Source organism: Hibiscus syriacus, unplaced genomic scaffold (assembly GCF_006381635.1).
Source record: "Hibiscus syriacus cultivar Baekdansim isolate YM2019G1 unplaced genomic scaffold, ASM638163v2 tig00002841_pilon, whole genome shotgun sequence".
In the NCBI taxonomy this organism is placed as follows: Eukaryota; Viridiplantae; Streptophyta; class Magnoliopsida; order Malvales; family Malvaceae; genus Hibiscus; species Hibiscus syriacus.
Window position 1 is genome coordinate 951,877 of NW_024061948.1, and position 19,966 is coordinate 971,842.

The 19,966-nt window shown below is 36.3% G+C and overlaps 2 protein-coding genes across 3 annotated transcripts; one reads left to right on the forward strand and one right to left on the reverse strand.

Moving 5' to 3' along the window:
• The first annotated feature begins 904 nt into the window (after nucleotides 1-904).
• Nucleotides 905-6,889, forward strand: LOC120159003 (transcriptional adapter ADA2b-like). The gene is made up of 13 exons (XM_039169701.1): nucleotides 905-1,158; nucleotides 2,132-2,187; nucleotides 2,874-3,052; nucleotides 3,333-3,398; nucleotides 3,537-3,662; nucleotides 3,750-3,825; nucleotides 4,190-4,250; nucleotides 4,332-4,378; nucleotides 4,494-4,598; nucleotides 4,751-4,973; nucleotides 5,259-5,469; nucleotides 5,587-5,853; nucleotides 6,418-6,889. The coding sequence occupies exons 1-13, from the start codon at nucleotides 1,106-1,108 to the stop codon at nucleotides 6,607-6,609; spliced, it is 1,662 nt and encodes a 553-aa protein (XP_039025632.1). The 5' UTR covers nucleotides 905-1,105; the 3' UTR covers nucleotides 6,610-6,889.
• Nucleotides 6,890-8,405: 1,516 nt separating this feature from the next.
• On the reverse strand, nucleotides 8,406-17,034 carry LOC120158988 (enhancer of mRNA-decapping protein 4-like). Of its 2 annotated transcripts, none has more exons than XM_039169699.1 (12): nucleotides 16,021-17,034; nucleotides 15,871-15,920; nucleotides 15,641-15,797; nucleotides 15,279-15,497; nucleotides 14,680-14,808; nucleotides 12,963-14,531; nucleotides 12,301-12,660; nucleotides 11,649-11,768; nucleotides 10,520-10,690; nucleotides 9,269-9,433; nucleotides 8,980-9,105; nucleotides 8,406-8,838 (listed from the first exon to the last, which is right to left on the reverse strand). In XM_039169699.1, the coding sequence occupies exons 1-12, from the start codon at nucleotides 16,828-16,830 to the stop codon at nucleotides 8,533-8,535; spliced, it is 4,182 nt and encodes a 1,393-aa protein (XP_039025630.1). In that variant the 5' UTR covers nucleotides 16,831-17,034; the 3' UTR covers nucleotides 8,406-8,532. The 2 variants fall into 2 exon arrangements, with proteins under 2 accessions (XP_039025630.1, XP_039025626.1); XM_039169695.1 differs by having other exon boundaries at nucleotides 8,980-9,108.
• Nucleotides 17,035-19,966: the final 2,932 nt, after the last annotated feature.

Genomic DNA, 19,966 nt, shown 5'->3' on the forward strand with positions numbered 1-19,966 from the left:
AAAATAGTCTCCTTTCCCTTGATCAAAAACAAATTTTTAAATTATCTTTTAAAATTTTAATTCTAACAAACTTCATTCAATTTAAAAATATTTAATTAATATTTCAAATTTCTATAATCATTACTTTTAATTAATGTTTAAATTAAAATCATTTAATTTGTTAATTATAATTTGGTCATTAGTTGAAATACAAGTATTGATGGTGTTTTTAATGCATTTATATTGTTTGATTGAATATTTGATAGATAATGAGCATCTAAAAAATTCAATATGGATTTAAAAAAAACAACTTAATCAATAATTTCTCGTTAATCGATTTAAAGACTCGTTATCTGTCATAAATTTTGGATTGAGTTTGAGGTGTTACAATCAAATCCCTCAAATTCAACAAATCTTTAAACTCTTTAAAATTATAATGTTTGTGTGTTTATTTTGACGAATTTTAAAAATATTTTAAGAAATTTTAAATTGATAGAATGATATAAGACAATGAGATATGACCACTAACAACTAAAATAACTACATACAATATAAATAATAGAGATTTTTTTATAATGATTAGAAATAGAAAACAAACCCCTAAATTTGATAATAAAAAAGAGAGAGACAAAATTAATAAAAAAATATCCACGTAAAAATAAATATATATTTTTCTTTTATGTCAGCACACGTCAATATAAAAAAATATCGTATTATTTGATTGATAATGATTTAACAATTTAGTGATAAAAAAAGTTAAATTTGAAAGACTAGTGATAAAATTGAGCTAGTGATCAATATGATACAGATACTAAAGTTTAGGGACTAATGTTGTAGTTTAACCATCAAATTAAGAGCGAAAACAAAGGCTGTTTGTAATTGACAAACAAAGTACTTAACAGCAAATAGAGCAAGAAATTTGTTCATGATTTTTAGTATAAACGTACAACTGAATTCGTCCAATTCCCAATCCTCATAAAGATTTAAAATTTGCACGAATTTTATGAAATTCAGCTAAACCCATCAAATTCAAAACCCTTTTTCTTTTTATCTTTCGTAAGCTGCTCTTCCTTTGTCAAAGCTTCATAATTTCCTGAGAAACTAGGGTTCAGTACTTCAAATTTCAATGGGTCGTTCTCGCGGGAATTTTCACTCTGCTGATGAGGATCCCACTCAGAGGTTGGCCTTCTTTCTTTCTTTAATTTTTCCTATTTTGAAGAATTATTGAGTGAAATTATGTTTTTTCAAATAATATTGTCTGCATTTGAGCTTGCATGGTGAAGGGCGAAGATTATTCAGAAATTACACCTGTTGGTTTAAGTTTGAACTTTTTCATTTTTGGTTACTTCATTTCTTGAGTCGTAAAAAGAACACAAGGACCTGTTCCAATGTTCAGATGTGCCCAAATACCGTTGATGCTCTTTTGGTGATTGACTGGGTTGACGTACTCTTTGAGGAAGGTAAGCTTTGGGTTGATGCAAGATGAATGTGAGCTAGAGGGTGTTGAAGCTTATGCTCTCCTCTGCTTAAGTGAGCAGAGAGTGTTGTTGGATGGAGAGGGAAGCAAGAACTTGAGCACGTAAAGGAGTCGAAAGTGTAGAGAGATAAGGAGATTCGTACTTTAGTTTTTGGGCTGTCCAAAGGTTTGCTCGATGGATGTTAATTGGCTTCTCGACTCACCTATGTCGCTACTGCTAATAGTTTTGAGAACACAAAGTGATATCATAAACCAAGGCTATGATCAGGGATATCATCTATTTACTACAACTTGATATTTCAGTTGCTGTTTTAAATTAACTTTTCTCTGTTTTCCTCCACTTGTTTTAATGGATTTGATTATCTACTCTGCTATTTAGTTACACTGGATTGTTAGCTCCTTAACTATGAGGTTTCTTTCTTATCTTATATACTCAGAATCTAAATCTCTTGCTGTAATGAGTTTTATGATAACAAAAGATGGATGATCGTTTTCTTGCTTTCCTTGTGATAACTTGCAGATTTTTCCCATGTGTTTGTGTTATTAATAATTATTAGTTTGCTTAACATCATTTTTTCTTTAAATTTCTTACTGTGATATAATCAGTTAACTATGGTTTTCGTGGTTCTCTGTTTTGGGTTGCTTCATTTAAATACCTCTTTTCTTGTTATGCAGATCAAGGAGAAAAAAGAATGCGTCTGCTGGAGAAAATTTAGATTCTTCATCTTCAGGTTCTTTTCTACCTTATGCAGTTTCCAAATGCAACTCTCTCGGAGTGAATTTTGCAGCAGAAAGTTGTTTTTACAATGCAATTATTTGACAAAAATGAGATGACCACCATCTTTGTTTTTTATCCAGTAATGGAAATTTAATTGTAGGGCAGTTATGGAGAGTGTGTCAAGGGTGTTTTAAGAGATAACAATGGCCATTTTATTTATTTGAGAAATAGGAATTGCTAAATATTTGGAATCTTCCAGATTAGCTCTTCTACTAACTAGCCGGTAAAGACCTTCTGAATGTAGAGAGTTTGCTGCCAAATCTTAACAAAGTTTGTATTCTATTTTGTTATATTCCGTCTTTACTATAGACCTGGATAGGGTTTCTAAAAGTTGACTCATAAATCTATCTAAAGCAGATTGGCTATGCATATCTTGCATTTGTACAAGTTCTAATAAATGGTTAGATATATATTATTATGATCAGTTGCTATCAAGATTATAAACGGCATGGTATGGTGCTGTTGATTTTGTGGTTATTTTAAAATTAGTGGTCCTCCTAGAATGCTAAATTGTTTTTTGTTCATTAGAATACCATTTCACTCTTAACAGTTAACCCTCTATATACAATTTATTGTTCATTCATGAGCTTTTTTTGACCCTTTCCATTTCCCCCCATCTTATATCCTTTTTGGAGATAGGTCAAGGAACAAGTGAAGGGAAAAGGGCCTTATACCACTGCAATTATTGCAACAAAGACATCACAGGAAAAATCCGTATCAAATGTGCTAATTGTCCTGATTTCGACCTATGTATAGAGTGCTTTTCTGTTGGAGCCGAGGTTACACCCCATAAAAGTTGCCATCCTTACAGGGTCATGGTTAGTAAAAGTCTTCTGGAAACAGTTTCTCCTGTCCTGATAACGCATGGAATTGTCAATTTTCCTTTTTTGTTTTCTGTTAATGAATAGTTTTTGATGATTTTTTTCCCTGTGCCGGGAAAACTGTTATCCAAGTCTTTTACGTCCATTTAGCAGTATTGAAGTGATTCCTATATCGTGACATTAATTTTTATTGCTTATTTATTCTGTATCATGTATTTGTTGCTGTACCTTTGGTTATGTTATGATTCAGTGCTGACAGCTCAGTTTTGATAAACAGGACAACTTATCTTTTCCCCTTATCTGTCCTGACTGGAATGCAGACGATGAAATTTTGCTTCTAGAGGTATTTCTATGTTCGTCCTCATTGTTAAAGCAGTGAAGAGATTTTATGTTTGGTCCTCCTTGATTTGTTCTTTACAGCATTTTATATGTGTAATGATCAAGGAAACACTCTTGTTTCTGTCGTCTTTTCTAATTATAGGGAATTGAAATGTATGGCCTTGGAAACTGGACAGAAGTTGCTGAGCATGTTGGCACAAAGAGCAAAGAAAAGTGCATTGACCATTATACTAATGTTTATATGAAGTCCCCGTTCTTCCCTCTTCCGGTATGAGAGTTTAAAACTATCAAATCCCTTATTAATTGTGCCTTTTCATGAATATTGTTAAGATTTGACAACTTTATTTCTTCAAAGGATATGTCTCATGTTGTTGGTAAAAATAGAAAAGAGCTTCTTGCAATGGCTAAAGGGCATACTGAGGACAAGAAAGGTTGGTAAATTTTTTTAGTTATTCTCCTTTCTATATTCTTCCCCCCCCTTTCCTTTTTATTTTGTGGAATTCCAAGGCATATTGGAAACCAAGGGAAATTTGCAAGAGCTAGGGACTGAAGTCTGAACCTAGCCTTGCGGGAACACACCTCCTAAAAGTGGTGATTAGACCACTTGGAGTAAGCCTTGGATTCATTTTCTTTTCCCTTTTGCTCGAAACTTTCTTTCATTTATGTGGCCGGAAATTCTCTCTAGAGAAGATAAAAAGAGTGAACATGGTCTGAGGCAGGCTGGTTTCCTTAATTATAATTTGTTGCCTTCTGTTAATGCAAATGCTTGTCACTAATTTTTTGTGAGCATCTCAGGACCCATGCTTGGGGAGCTTTCAGTGAAAGAAGAATCTCTTTTTTCACCTTCAAGAGTCAAGTATGAATATCATTCTCCTCTCTGTTTGTATCATCTTTGCATCTATGCTATTTCTTATGTGAATTTTATTGATTTACCCAGAGTTGAAGGTGGTAGTTGTGGCCGATTACTGTCTGCATTAAATGCAGGTGAGATTATATATCATTTTCTTTCCCGTCCGGAAGATTTTTATTTTATTTTAGTATGTACACAAATAATCTGATCACTGTGATCCTCATGCTTCCTTTCTTCTACAAACTTCAGATGTAGAGTCCGGGGTGCGTTCTAACAGTAACAGTACACCATTGGGAGGTGTTATGAAGGTATCAAACATGTCCCAGGTTAAAGATGGCAATGTTAAAATGGAAGGTCTGATATCTTTTACTTTCTCTCTGTTCCCTTTAATTCTCATTATTCTGGTAAATATATAGCCCATATGACACTGAGCTGTTTGTAGTTTTTGTACATGTACATAATGAGCCATTATTCCAGTATAGCTCATTGTTATTATTGCCTTTTAGATCATCAAGTTGACAGAAATTTTGGGGGAAAGAAGCCAAATTCGTCGGGTAATGATGGTCCATCTTTAGTTGAGTTGAGTGGTTATAACGCCAAAAGGCAGGAGTTCGATCCAGAGTATGACAATGATGCGGAGCAGTTACTAGCTGAGATGGAATTTAAAGACACTGATACTGAGGAGGAGCGCGAGCTTAAGCTGCGAGTGTTGCGTATCTATTCGAAGAGGTAGGCAACTGGTAATCTGATTCATGCTGGAATGGTAATTGATTCCACGCGTAAACTTGTAAGATGTTAAGAAGTAAAGCCCATATTAGCATATCAGAATAATATGGCATAGAATAGAAAAGGTTTCAGGGTTAAGGAAGGACTTATGACTATACTTTTTGGATTTGGAATTGATTTCCCAGTATAATTCTCATCCAGGAAAAAAACAAAACGTTTCTTATAGTTAATAGGAAGATACGTGCACTACTTTTCTCTGCCTCATGCTTGAAATGAACCTACTGTCAGGCTGGATGAGAGGAAGCGCAGAAAGGATTTCATACTAGAAAGAAATTTGTTATATTCTAATCCTTTTGAGAAGGACTTATCTCTCGAGGAGAGGGCACTTTGCCGACGTTATGACGTGTTCATGCGCTTTCATTCGAAGGAAGAACATGACGAATTGCTTCAGACAGTTATCGCTGAGCACCGGACTTTAAAAAGGATTGAAGAACTCAAGGTATTGTTCATGCCTGGAATTGCTGCATGGCCACATTTTCTACCTTCTACGTTGTTTACATATCTAATCTTCATAATATGGTCACTTATTGTTGCTGGTTGAAAAAACTATATGCAGGAAGCCCGAGCAGCTGGTTGTCGAACATCAGCTGAGGCAGACCGATATCTTGAACAAAAGAGGAAAAGGGAAGCTGAAGAGAGTTCTCACCGAGCAAAAGATGGAAGCCAGGGTGGTCCAGGTGGCCAGACAGCCCCAAACTCATTCATGGCTTCTGAGTCGGTTGGCAAGGACTCAAATTCAAGGCCAACAGCACAGGCTTCTTCGAGTTATGCTAAAGATTTGGACATAATGGGATTTGCCGAAACCCAGTTACTGTCTGAAACTGTATGTTATATCCCTAATCTCTATATTCTCATCTGATCTGATGCTGTGTTTCAAACGAACCGTATAGCCCTAAGCCTCGAGTAAACTTGTCAATTTTGATCTGAACTCAAAAGTCCGGCCATATTAACCTAAATCCAAGCCCAACCAACTTGACTTGACCATTAAAGTCAATTACATGAACCCGAACCCATAAATAATCCGATCACGAAATGGTTGTAATTTGACAATGACTCGAACTCCAGTATCAAACTCGATTGACAAAATCCAAATGACCTGTCTCAGAAAACCTGACTAGCAAAACCCAAATGAACCGGACCTACCTAAAATTTTATGAACCTAATATGGCCGGAACTTGAAGCAACCCGAACCCAAAACTATCCAAAAAAAATTAAAACCCGAATTGAACTGATTCCAAAGTCAACCAGACCCCCTCCCCCCCCCCCATTGACGGGTCTAGCCTTGAGGTGGGAGTTTGCTTGCAATCTGCGAGTGCTCCTCACTGTATTTTGGTTGGAGCTATTAACCGAATCGTAACCATTGATGGTTGTGTTGGATTGTTGACAGGAGAAGCGGCTGTGCAGTGAGATCCGGTTGCCTCCGCCACTTTATCTGAGGATGCTGCAGATCATTTCAGAAGAGATCTTCAATGGCAACATCAGTAAGAAAGCAGATGCTCATCGCTTATTCAAGATTGAACCAAGCAAGATCGACAGAGTTTACGATATGCTGGTGAAGAAGGGGATTGCCGCCCCATGACATGGCAATAGATAACGTCCATGATTAGCTGCCGCTACCAAAGCTGACTACTATCTTTGTTTTCTATCATTTTTTTTACTTTCAAGAGAATGGAACCAAATAATAATAATTGTATGTAGGTACCAATAGTAGGTACTTTAAAATATGGAGTATTGTTTATAGTGCTGTTAATACTGTGTAATTTATTTTCATTACCTCTCTCTCCAAAGACATGTAGAAATGAACTTTGTATTAGTAAGTTTAGAATAAGTTGTATCAAAGATCAAAATTCTTCCCCTTAGTTTACAAATGAAGATTATGTGTTATTGGGTTTGAATAGTTGTACTTGCATGGCGTGTGTGCATTGTCAATAGGTTAAGAAAGTTATGAGTATATACTATCACCCCATATTATTCAAAGGAAAAATGAAGAAGATTATGTCTTCTTAGGTCAAAAAAGAGGTTTTCTGGTGTCTGATATGATGCAAGGAAATCAAAAGGAGGAGAAAATGAACATTAAAGTTTCACATTATGATTAACAGAATATAAGCCAAATGAGAAGACAGCAGCACAGCAAGTTCAATACACTATTGCATTAGTGGATTGTTTGTCAGCCTAAAATTCAAATAAATAGATATCGTGGGCGAATAGTAGTGATGGCAAATAGATATTTGGTTATCGTCATTTTCGTTTCATGAGTGTTCAGTTTTGGTAATCAAATTTAAAAAGTCATTTACGTTATTAATTTATAATATTTTGATCAGTAGAGCGGTAATATTATTAGTTTGACGACGTAACATTAATAAAAATGGGTCAATTTTTAATCTGATATCTGAATTTTAAATAAAATACTAATTTAATTCCTAAAACTTAGATATAATATCAATTCGACCCTTAAACTTTATATAAAATATCATTTTAATCTCATAATCTAGCATGATATATCATGATTTAAGGAATGATGCATGAACTCACATGATATGTGAAGGATTTACAATACTATGATGTAATGGAGGAGAACCATGTAATGCATTCATATCGCTATTAGTATTTGTTTCATTATATAGCATGTGCTTTGTTTCTACGCATAAGCATAAGTAATTGAGGGATCCAAAATAAGAATAAGGAGATTATGCTATCGAAAGAGCCACAACGACTAAGGATGGACTGAGGGGATGTGTTTGATTTTTTTGTGCATTTTTTATTTATAATATGTTTTTATCTCTTAAAATTTTATAAGTTTGTATCCTTCTAAAATTTTATATATTCGCCCCTAACATAAAATCATTTGTCCGTCTCTTACAACCATCTCAAATAGAGAATAACATCCTTTTCAATGCAACTAATTAACTTACTAGATATAACAGATTAATTCTACATTTTTTAATGCTAACAATGACATTGGTTTTAATAAAAAAAAAATATCATAGTACAATAGTATTTATTTATGGGAGTGACGTTGTTTCTAAAGGTTTTGAGTTCAAATAATTACATCTGCAGGATATATATGCGATGTCAATTATTAAAAGCGATTCTGAATAAATACTATCTTGTAATCACTCAAACTACTAAACACAATTAAAAAAGGACAATTTTTATTGAAAGAAACATTTAAACTATGTAAACCTATTTACATGTAATGTTAAATAAATCCAAACCTGAACTAAAACTCAAACCTTAACAAAATAGAAACCCAGAAACCAGAATAAAAAAGGGCCTAAACTAAAAAAATCCTCAAACTCAATAAATATAACTCGAAAAAAATTAAAAACCCAAAAATTGATATAAAAATAAATAAACTCAGCTATTCCACACAAATTGAAACACCCAACTGAATTCATTAATAATCCTCACATCCCATTGCATTGTAACTAGATTTCTATTTGAGAAAATATATGGGGAAAAAAGGACAAGGTATGATATTCTTGCAAAGTTTTGCACAAAATCATTTACAGCTCAACACACTGTTTATGACAAACTTAAGAACGCGGATGCTGGTGGATTCGGATGCGGATGCAGACGACACGGATTGTAGATGATCGATAATCTGAGAGACCTGTCCGAAGATTGGTACGACATGCATGGAAATTGTTGGATCTGAGGGGACTATAGCCACGGCTACATCAGTCATCCATGCCAGCTTTCTACTTGTTTCCTTATTGATATCACAAGCCAGTTGCTGGAAAAGAGCTAGCAATACTCCTTGGCTAAGCGGGCATGGCTTCATAGACAATATCCCTTGCAGATCGACCTAGTGAATTCAATTCACAGTAACAACTGTCAGACCAGGTCTCAAACAACAGCTTTCTTCTTGTGTACAACCAAGGGTTGCTGGAAAATATTGTCATCACGAATAAGAGTGAGTACGTTTATTCATCCGTTGTTAACTTACCTGAGAACACAACCAGGAAACTATGGAGACATCACTTCTGTGCAGGGCTGCTGCGAATGCTTCATCATATTTCTTCTCAGCTATCATTCTTCCCAACTCTTTCATTGGATCCATATGTGCCTCCGGCTGCTACAAAAAGAACATATATCAGTCGGTGTGAGGCAGATAAACATGAATAGCGACTAATATATATAAAATAATACATTAGTCCTCGCATCAGATATTTTCTTCTTCCTTTCTATTTACTGAGAGTTCTGGAGAGAGAAACAGAGCGAGCAAGCAAACATACCATCTCGTGCAGATGAGCCAATGGTCCATTACTTGATTGTGTCACCAGGGGATTTCCTGCATTAGAGTTGGCACCTGCAGCTGCCATAGCTAGAAGTTTTCGTTGCCCAATTGCCAATTCTCCACTTAAAGTTTGTGTGATTGAAGCTGCAGAATTAATAGCTTCCTGCGAACAGAAAGCAGGTCATCCTAAAAGACTTGGTTGTACCAGCCAAGTCTAAATACATGGATGTAAAAAAGCAGCCTTAGTAATTTTCATCATATTAGACATCATTTAACTTGGCTGCCGACAACAGTATAATCAATCCATTACTGAAGTTCTTGGGACCAAACAAGTCTAGTACCCTAAAATGCCAATACTTCACCCAAAATTAAAGGCCATCTTTCTATGGTTCAATTTTGTGCATGTCAGTGTAAAAGCACCGGGCTATGATACTATATTCTAAGAAATTTCCCGTTCAAGAACAAATCCTAATATTGGGCATAAATATCTACCTTCAGAATTTATCTTGGTAGTTTACAAGATTAACCAGGCAACCAGATTTTTGCAGAAAAAATGTTCACTTAATGCCACTTCAATCAACGTATAAAACTCATTTATGCAACATCAGTCAATCTACCTTCAGAACTTATCTTGGTAGTTTACAAGGTTAACCAGGCAACCAGATTTTTGCAGAAAAAATGTTCAGTTAATGCCACTTCAATCAACGTATAAAACTCATTTATGCAACATCAGTCAATCTACCTTCAGAACTTATCTTGGTAGTTTACAAGGTTAACCAGGCAATCAGAATTTTGCAGAAAAAATGTTCAGTTAATGCCACTTCAATCAACGTATAAAACTCATTTCTGCAACATCAGTCAATCTACCTTCAGAACTTAACTTGGTAGTTTACAAGGTTAACCAGGCAACCAGATTTTTTGCAGAAAAAATGTTCAGTTAATGCCATTTCAATCAATGTATAAAACTCATTTATGCAACATCAGTCAATCTACAGCTATCAACAAATGGTAATAATCCTGTCCTGCAACTTATCCTAGAAAAGAAATCAAGTCAACAACATTTACGAAGACTGGTAAAGGCCATAAAAGATGAGAAGAATATTCAATTAATTTTGTTGATATTTTTTTCTCAAAAATTTTATTGATGGTTACGCTACCAAGAAAGCTCACCTTTGACATTTTTAACACATTAAAGTGGGAATTAAGTCATGATCCAAGAAACCACCGAACAGTCACTAATCTACCATACCTGTAGAGCAGCGACAACAGAAGAATGTGATTTTTCAACTTGCTGCTGAGCAGTAGCTGTGTGTTCTCTTAGCCCTTTTCGAAATGTGACATCAATTTGCTCAAACATGGATTTGCATGACATCTCGAATGCTGGAACAACATAAGTTTCCAAGCTAGACCTCAGTGCATCCTGCAGACAAATCCAGCATTTCTCTAATCAGCAGAACATTTTTTGAGTTCAAATGGAAGATATATGACATACATTCCAACCAAAAAGTAAAAGATCAGCAAAATGTCGACAGGGAGGATGACTAATAGAGGGGGATATCCAAAAAAGATTGAAATTTAGAGACATAAAAGAACCAGAAGAAATAACCAGAGAACTCGGCATAGTTTTTGGACATTCATCTGAGGGGTTCTAAAGATAAAGAGCAGTGTAAGTTCAATCACCTGTGTCAACATAAAGTAGAGGGTAAATAGGAGTAAAAATTTTCATGTGAAGTGCTTCTACCAATCCATTAAGGAAGCTTATCCATTTAGCAAAGCAGGGGATTGGTTGATTGTATGTTTTAGTTATAGTTTATTTTTCTATGGCTGTAGGTTTTTGAAGTAGCTGAAGTTGTTAAGTCTAATGTAAAATCATCTGCTGTATTGTTAAGTCTTATGTAATTCCGGTTTGGTAATAAAATGAGGCACTCTTTTCCTCCCTCCACTACTTGATCCTTTCTGTTAGGAAAGGGTCAACTATGAGGGAGGTTTTTAACGAGGCTTCCTATTCCTATCAAAAAAAAAAAAGTAGGGTACAGCTCATCGATTGAATTTGGTGGTACTGTACAATACAAGTAATTGCATTTTACAATAAAGGTAAAAGGCCATGTGAAAGGTTGTGAATTTCATTTAGAAATGCAACTGAAACATTTGAATGCTTATCTGTCAAAAGAATAATACATTCACCAATCTAACTGACCTGAATTCATATAAATGAACCTTAATCATCTATAAATACTTATCTTTCCTTCTCAAGCGCCAAAGAGGGCAAGAGAAAATGCATGGGAAGGTTCAAATGAACACAGGAAAATAAAAACGATGTAAGTAGAAAAAAACAACCGACATAAGTACAAAAAGGGGATGCATGAACAAGAAATTACCTGAAGTGCTTGCTTTCCAGAAGTTTGAAATTGTGCTTGGATTTGCCTGGCCAATGTCACTTCAAGTTTTGAACTGACTGACTTCTCCAAATGGTTCACTGCCTTCTCTACAACTCCTTTCTGTAAATTACCCAAGTAAAACCCCCATAATATAACTACAACAGTTTTAGTGACATAAGGGAATTCTATACCATATTTTACTACAGTTAGAGGAGAAAATTCACCAGCATAAAATGAACCCGCTTGATGAAAGAAAGCTACCACAGCAACAAATAGTGTAGAAACATTTGGGCATCACCAATTGTTACCCAGAAACAAAGTAAATACAAGACAAGAGAGAAGGAATCTTAACAACATATTTTCAATAATAAGATCAGCTATATCTAAGACTAGTTAAATTACTATGCAGCATTTGCGAGTCCAAAAAGAACTATCTAGTGTTTAGGCTTTTTTCAGTTCACCAGTTTCATCAAATTCAAGAGAAAACAATACACTGAAAGCAAAAATTTTCCTATGAATACCACATTGACCAGTGCCAAGAGGCAACTGTTAACATTATTCTGGTGCATCAATCCAAATAAATGAACACTCCACTCATATATGATACCAAACAATCTGATATGTCACCACAATTTGACCTTTCTTTATTTACCTGGAATGACTCTGTAATGGCAGAAGATATACTTTTCTCCAGAGTGGGACTAATAGCCCGAACCACCACAGGGCCAACTGCAGCTATCTCCTTCTTTAAGGATTTCTCAAACATGGCTGGCAAGTCCTTATTAATACAGTTGGTGACCAAATTTGTTATCTGCTGCATGCGGTCTCTTTCTAACTTCTCTTGTCTTGCATTTTGATCTTGGAGACGAGCCCACAAAGCATCTGTATTTGCCTTTACAACTTTCTCAATGCTCCTGCCCAAGGATGTTTCCAGTCTTTTCCCTTCTTTGTTAACCGGAGCAGAGACAATTGCGTTCATCTGCTTCTGCATTTCCTTCTGCACACTAAGGGACTGCTTGGTGCAACAAAATCATTACATCAAGAAGATTATATCACAAATGTAAGCAGACACAATCAAACACAGGTGTATAGAGAGGAGAATTTAATATATTTTTCTAAAAGAAATTATACTTTCTTCAAAAAGCTGCTTGGTGCAACAAAATCATTATATTAAGAAGATTACATCACAAAAGTTATCAGACACAATCAAACATGAGTGTATAGAGAGGAGATTCTTTAATAATTTTTTTTCTAAAAGAGATGATACTTTCTTTAAAATGCTGTTTGTAGTATTTTTTAGGGAAAAAAATATACCTGCTCAAGCATATCCTGCATGGCCAACAATTGAGGGAAAATAACATCAGCTGACAGAGCCCTGGAATTGCACCCTGGTTCATTAGATGAATCTGTGGAATTATATGGGCTCGCTGAAGGGGAAGAAAGGATAGATACTTGAGAAGTTTTCTTTTTCTGCTTTTTCCCTTTAGCAGAAGCAGGAGATGGGGAAACAGCGACAGCAGTGTCTGTTTCACCAACCTTTGGAGGGGAATCTTTATTTACATTATGGTCACCCCCATCACCAGAATTCGTAAGTCTATCAGCTTGAACTGAAACACCCATGTGATTAGCTTGTTGAGCTCCCTCAACATCATAACTTTCTGCACAAATATCTCTGGCCATCTGAATGCCAAGATCCGATGCCTGAGAGTAGAAGGCCTTTTCTTTGTTATCTGCAACAGAAGTATGGGAGCCTTGTGGACATTCGGTTTCATTAGTTTCAGAAAATCTTGTCTCACCAATAACTTCGTCATCTACCTCTATTCTTTCAGCATCATTCTTGACCACATCTTCAACTGTTGCCTCCCCCTCATTAATAACCTGACTAACCTGAGCATTCTCTGTCGATGAAGATACATTAGACAATATCTCAGATGGTGTTACTAGATGGGTTGGGTGTTTGAACACTGTATGAGGATCAGGAACATTTGAAATGTGATTTTGGACAATATCTTCACCTTTTTGCATGTTATCACCTATGTAGGGCATTTCAACCTTATTCTCTTTGAGCGTGTCCACCTTATGGTCAACAGAATGATCAAGTGCAGAGTGGTTAACATGATCAGCACTTGATGGACTTCTGAAACCAGAAGACTTTCGTGATAACCTTGGAGTTAATGGAAGTGGAGGTGATGCAGTGTGCATATTTTCAGCATTTGTCTTATTTTCCATACCAAACAAAGCACTCTCAGACATGGATGTCACCTCTGAAGAAGCTGATTTTTGTGGACCGCTGGACATGTTTTCAGGGCTACTTAAGTTTATAGATGACAAAGGAACTGAGGAATTTTGAGTCATTTCGGTTGGTTTATATCCCTGAGACAATTCCAGAGAAGCAGAACCATCAGAGTTCATGGCATCAAAAACACGAGTAGCATTGGAATCCGTTTTATCCAAGTCTGTCTTTTCAAGGGGTGGTGGCAAGCACTGAGACAATTCCAAAGCATATTGCTGAATAGCCTGTGTTTGAACACAGTAAACTTGGACAGATTCTCCACCCGGCAAATTATCACTTGTTACAGTGAGACTCAATATAGGCATTGTGACAGTGAATTCGGCTATGTAATTCATGCAAGTAGCAGCGGGATAAGGCCCATAGTCTATGTGTACAGCATATATGGCATTCTTCTTCGCATTCGCAAGCAGAAACAGGCCTGCATGGGGCAGCGCCACAACTTGATTAAAGAATGCATTGTCAACCTCAGACTCAGCAGAACACCTCAATTCCAGTGTCTGGGTACACTTCCATGATTCACCATCACTCGGCAACAACCAGCCTTCTTCACTTGAAGAGGCCCACATCTTCACTTCACGGTTTAGTGGGCCCTATAGCAAATCAGAGATTTAGCATAATGAAAAGAGAATTGATGCCACATTACTAGCACAAAAGCAGAAGTGATTTTCTATCAAATCTCATAAGCCTAACAAGGCCATAGAAACATTCTATAAAAAGGAAAAGAAACAAGAAGCTTACTCCTGTGATAAGAACAATATGATCGGGCCGATGTGGAGCAGTCAAGAATGTTGCTGAGCTAACAGGATGTCCATCATGTGGTCTCAACACTACAAGTGGTAAGGGCTTACGGTCATCCCAAATTTTCACCTGTCACAGAAATTTACAGTTTCCACAAATATCAGTACCTAATTGAAGAATGAATACAAACGGAACACTGAGTCTAAGCATACAAGCCTAATGGAACTGACCCAAGTCAAACCAAAATCTTTAGTTTTAAGGGCATTAAAAGGTCAACAGCTGTCAAGTACTTGATTCGCAATATTCCCACATCAATAATAGTGAATAGTTATAATAAGAAAATCACTTTTGACAAACAAAAATCTTTTACATGCATTAAAATGGCTCAAAATGCATCGTTACAACCATCATGTTATATGGAAATAAAACATATCAGGTTTACACTTCAAAGAGGGTTTCTGCGTTCAAGATATGGCAATCAGGTACTTGATTTGCATTATTCAATTTTCATTTCCAGATTCTCCCCCTTCAGAAGCAACTTTATTAAGAACTAAAATAGAGACCACAAAAGCAGGAAATGAGAGAGATTTGATACAAACCGTGCCATCTACAGAAGCTGAAGCTAGACGGGTAGTCAACCATTGGCACATTGACAACTCTGTAATCTCACCATCATGTTTACCAACAAACTGAACTCCATCGATAAGCTTATCAACAGAGCACTTAAGAGGTTCCTCTGCTGAAAACCCTTCAAGCTTCCCAACTTTCATTGTATCAATTTTCAGAATACGATTTCCAATAGCAACCATCAAGATCTCCTGCTTGATAATATTTGTTGAATATTTACAACAAGGAATAAAAAATATGGACAGAAAAGCAAGCCTATAGAAGAAATACAGAGACTTGGCATAACAGTTACTACTCCATTTGATAACACAAATTAAAAACCCATTTTCATTACTTGTTTGTGAGGATGCCAACAAACTCGAGGATGCTTTGATTCTTCTTGCCCCACAATCTGAATGGCAATAACAACTTTACCAAAAATCTGCGGCTTATCTTCAACATCAGGGCCTTCATTGATCTTCCATATAAAAATCCGGCCATCAAGACTTGCACTGCAGAAGATGAAAGATGCCCATTTTTATGACACAGATGAAGTCAATCTATTCTAGGGAAAAAAAAGAGTACCTGGCCAAAAGGTGGACATCCTCGTCAAAAAAAGCCATGTCAGTTACTCTCTACATTTGAAGACACAAATTAAATGACAAAGTTAAGCCGATAATAAGATGGTTGAAATAAAAACTTGATTAAAACTAGGTATTTATTAAATAGATATACCTGAGTGTGCCCACGAAGCAAGGATCTGAGGGCTGTGTTGATGTTGAGGATACGGATATTCCCAAGCTTGAGACCGTAACAAATGTAATTCCTATTGACAGCAATCTGACGACCGAGAACAAGGCCAGGATCAGAAGCATACTTGGTAATGGGTGTGACCTCAAGTTGGGGCTGTACTTCACTGGGCAGCCTGGCATTAATATCATAAAGAAGATTGGTTCCATGGAGATGCCTGCCCTTGGGGAGTTTGCTACTCAACAGTCGGGCAGGTGAAGGAGACGAAGGGGAAGATGGGTTGACATTCATACTAAGAGGCGGAGCAGATGGGGGAGGCGCAGGAGCTTGTAACTGAGATTGAGTGCCGAAAAAGGCCATTAAAATGTCGTTTCCTGAAGTAGGAGTGGTGGGTGCTGAGGGTTGGGGTTGAAAAGGAATGGGTCTATTGGTATTAAGCAGTTGCGGATTCGGATTATGATGCAAGGGATGTTGGTGCTGAGGAGGAGGAGGAGGGTAGGGGAGGTAGTGGTGGTGGAAAGGGTAGGGCCCAGTAGGAGGAGGGTAAGAGGAGGACGGCGTCAAGTAAGGCGGTGGAGGCGGCGTGGAGGATTGGGCCGGAAAAGAAGGGGATGTAGTAAGGTTGGTAGTGTTAGTACTTGGACTTGGAGGAGTTGCTACTACGTTCGTGTTTTGAAGATGCTGCAGCATAGGGCTGGAACTGGGTTTGAACAGCTTGTTCAAATCGAACCCACCGCTGCCACTTTCACCTCCGCCGCTTTGTGGTTGCGGATTGGGATTCCCACAGGAGGCCATCCAATTCCAAAAGCGACAAATTAAGGAACAGACTTGTTGAGATCTTAATTAAATGGATCGCAAGGAATAGGGGGGTTTCAAGGATCTGCCAGCTTCGATTCAGATCAGAATCGAAATTTTAGATATGGAATCTTGAATCTCCTGCTCCCACTCGCTTCTCATGTGGTTGGCCACTGGATGATGACTCGAAGACGCCAAGAAACTATAAAAGAAATTGAACACCAAAAGGCTTTCAGTTTTATCTGTTAAATTAATCTAATTTATTACTCGGTGTGTTATTTCAATATTTTGTTATGTCAATTTTTTTTTATTTTTTTATTGGTATGTAACTTGTATTGGTAGTACTTTTTCACACTTAATTATTAAAGGGGTAATTATATCTGATTTTGGTTAGATAATTTTAAACGTCGTTATTTTAGGTTTTGATTTGATTTGATAGGGTTTGATCTCGTAATTATAAACTTAGTTTATAATGAGTTTCTCATTCGTCATCTAAAAATTGAGTCATTTTATATTTGTATCATCAGTTCCGTATTTCTTTTTTTTCCAATGAATTCATATCGTCATCTATAACAAATTTATTAGACATGTGACTCAAGATATATTCTCTTATTGTCTTTCTCGAATTTATTTATAGGAACTCGAATAGTGAAAAAGTCAATGACAACAACTAAGGAGTGAACGATAACGAAAGTTGTTAGTGTGAGTTGAAATTTATTCATGACGTAATCAAGGTGAAACTGTTCAATGAAGATTAAAATTCTTTGTGATCACCTCTGATAGTTGGTCCCACCGAACACCTCAAGTTTTGAGAGATAAAAAATAAGTTTGTTCAATGAAATCGACATTTTTACCGTATAGAATTTATTTCTAAATTGTAATCAATAAAATGAACGATGCTCCCATAGTTAACATAGTCTTTAAGAATCTTCTACACTTGAAATAAGATTTGATGCCTAATTCTCACAAAATTGAAATCGAGCATGGTTAGGAGTGATAATTCGAAACGAGGGTTTTCTAGCGGGCCCATGCTGTAGAGCACAGGGACGGACATAGGTCGGATTGAAAATTCAATCATAGGTTTGTAATAATTATAAATTCATATATGAACTATAATTTTTTTTTTCAAGTCGTTGCTAAAATCAATTAAGAATTATTCTTTAGTCACTAAGATCAATATCTGTACAATTCACATTGTTCTTGAAGTCCGGTTGAAGTGAATTTTTTTTCATGGTTCTATTTTTCAGTGATTTATAATATCATGGTTCAATTAATTTTGTGATTTATCATGGTTTATGAAAGCATGTTATAAAATGACGAAATTACCTCTGTGACTGTAATTACTTGTTTGTCTTAGTTTTAAAGCACGTTTTAGGCTGTTTACTCATTTTGATATATGTTCTATTTTTTTAATGCTCCCGCCTATGTATGAATGATGATTAAATAAAAAAAAATAGAGATACATGAATTTAGGTTTAATTTATTCCAGATCATTTTGATAACTAATGTAACCTCTGATGATCAAATTGAATTATTTCGACTAAATATCATATGTTATATCAATTGTTGATGAAGTGAGTCACGTTTCAGAACGAATAGTCGTGACGATTCAATCAATTTAGTGACTTAACTATAGTTATGGTAGCAAAAGATGAGGTTGACTGAAGAAGGAGATTCAATCAATATCTTAAATATTTGTGAGCATTCGTTAATCGATGAATGATGAATAATGTTTTTATTCCCTTACGTCACGTGAATTCAAATCCTGATAATTATCTAAATATAATATCTCTATTTAATCAAAAATTAATGAGCACATGAGTAGTTTACACATATAGAACACTACACTTGCCACATTATTATTATTGTCGGGCTCATTCAATTGGTTAGAAATTTAATTTAACTAACCATATGAAGTTGAAAGAATGAGAAATCATCCATAAAGAAGCTTCTGGAGACAATCGGACGAAGGAGAGAAAAAAAGAAAGAAAAAAGAAGGAAAAACCATTGGGTTAATAGTGGGGGCGGCACAAGAAGAAAGAAAGAAAGAAAGAAATAGTGGGGCCGCCAGATTGCTATTGGGTTAATACTATCACTGCCTGATCGGCGGAGGCTCTCTACTGCTCCAATCACATCACAGAGTAAACATGTAAGTTTTAAATTTTAATTTATTCATTTATGTTTCCATTTTTCAATTCAGTTTATCGGTTTTCATTTATCGTGTTTGATCGTATAGCAATCAGATTCTTTATTCTTTAATTATTGACTGGCGTTTAGTTTGATAAATTCTTTAGATTACCGAATTATTTGAGTTCTTTATTTCCTTTTCTTTTTAGTCCTTTGAATATGCAGTACCTTCATTCATTAAAGTACTTCTTCAATGTACTGGATTATGAGAAATGCTTGAGATTTATCTCTTGAACTCGTAAGCGTGAAAAGCGAACTGTATAGGAAGAGTTCTTTTTAGTTGTGAAGGGAGAGGGTGAATTCACGATATAATGCTTTGGAAATAAATAATTCACGAAATAACGTTCTCCCAAGATTAATTGATGAAGTAGGGTGAATTGCACAGTTGGTCGTAGGTCGCCATGCCTTCCGAGCGACCTACGACGTGGCTTCCGACGAGGATCGTGACGTGGATCGTGTCGTGCATGGGACATGCACAACCCAACCATAGGTCGCCAAGGACTCCAAGCGACTTACAAGGTCGCCATGCACTCCCAGCGACCTTGTAGGTCGCCAAGCAATCCCGGCGACCAAGATGGTAGGTCGCCATATACAGGTCGCCATGCACGCCGGCGTCCAACGTTGGGCCATGCAGGATAGGTAGCCATACAATCCTCTCCACTTGCAGCTGCTCAGGAGACTCATGCATGCAACTGTAATAGCTGTATTATTGCAGCATGATTTGAGCTGCAAAGTGTCATAGCTTCGTGCCCTAGCTTCTAGCCATAGCTGCTCCCTCATGCCATAGCTTCGAGACTGTTCACTCTTGTTATCATAGCTGTATTGGTGCAACATAAAATCAGCTGTTGCATGCAGTAATTAGTGTTGTATTATTGTAGCGTTCAACGGTTGAAAAATTTACAGCCTTCAACGTGAATTATACAGCTCAAATTGATTGCAGCTTACCAAC

Bases quoted from the DNA above. Each gene is read 5' to 3' on its own strand.
- LOC120159003 (XM_039169701.1), top strand. From the start codon at position 1,106: ATGGGTCGTTCTCGCGGGAATTTTCACTCTGCTGATGAGGATCCCACT. The intron at 1,159-2,131 runs GTTGGCCTTCTT...CTTGTTATGCAG, and splicing joins GATGAGGATCCCACTCAGAG to ATCAAGGAGAAAAAAGAATG. The intron at 5,854-6,417 runs GTATGTTATATC...GATTGTTGACAG, and splicing joins CCCAGTTACTGTCTGAAACT to GAGAAGCGGCTGTGCAGTGA.
- LOC120158988 (XM_039169695.1), bottom strand. From the start codon at position 16,830: ATGGCCTCCTGTGGGAATCCCAATCCGCAACCACAAAGCGGCGGAGGT. The intron at 15,921-16,020 runs GTATATCTATTT...CTTCAAATGTAG, and splicing joins TGCTTCGTGGGCACACTCAG to AGAGTAACTGACATGGCTTT. The intron at 9,434-10,519 runs GTATGGTAGATT...TTCTGTTCGCAG, and splicing joins CTGTTGTCGCTGCTCTACAG to GAAGCTATTAATTCTGCAGC.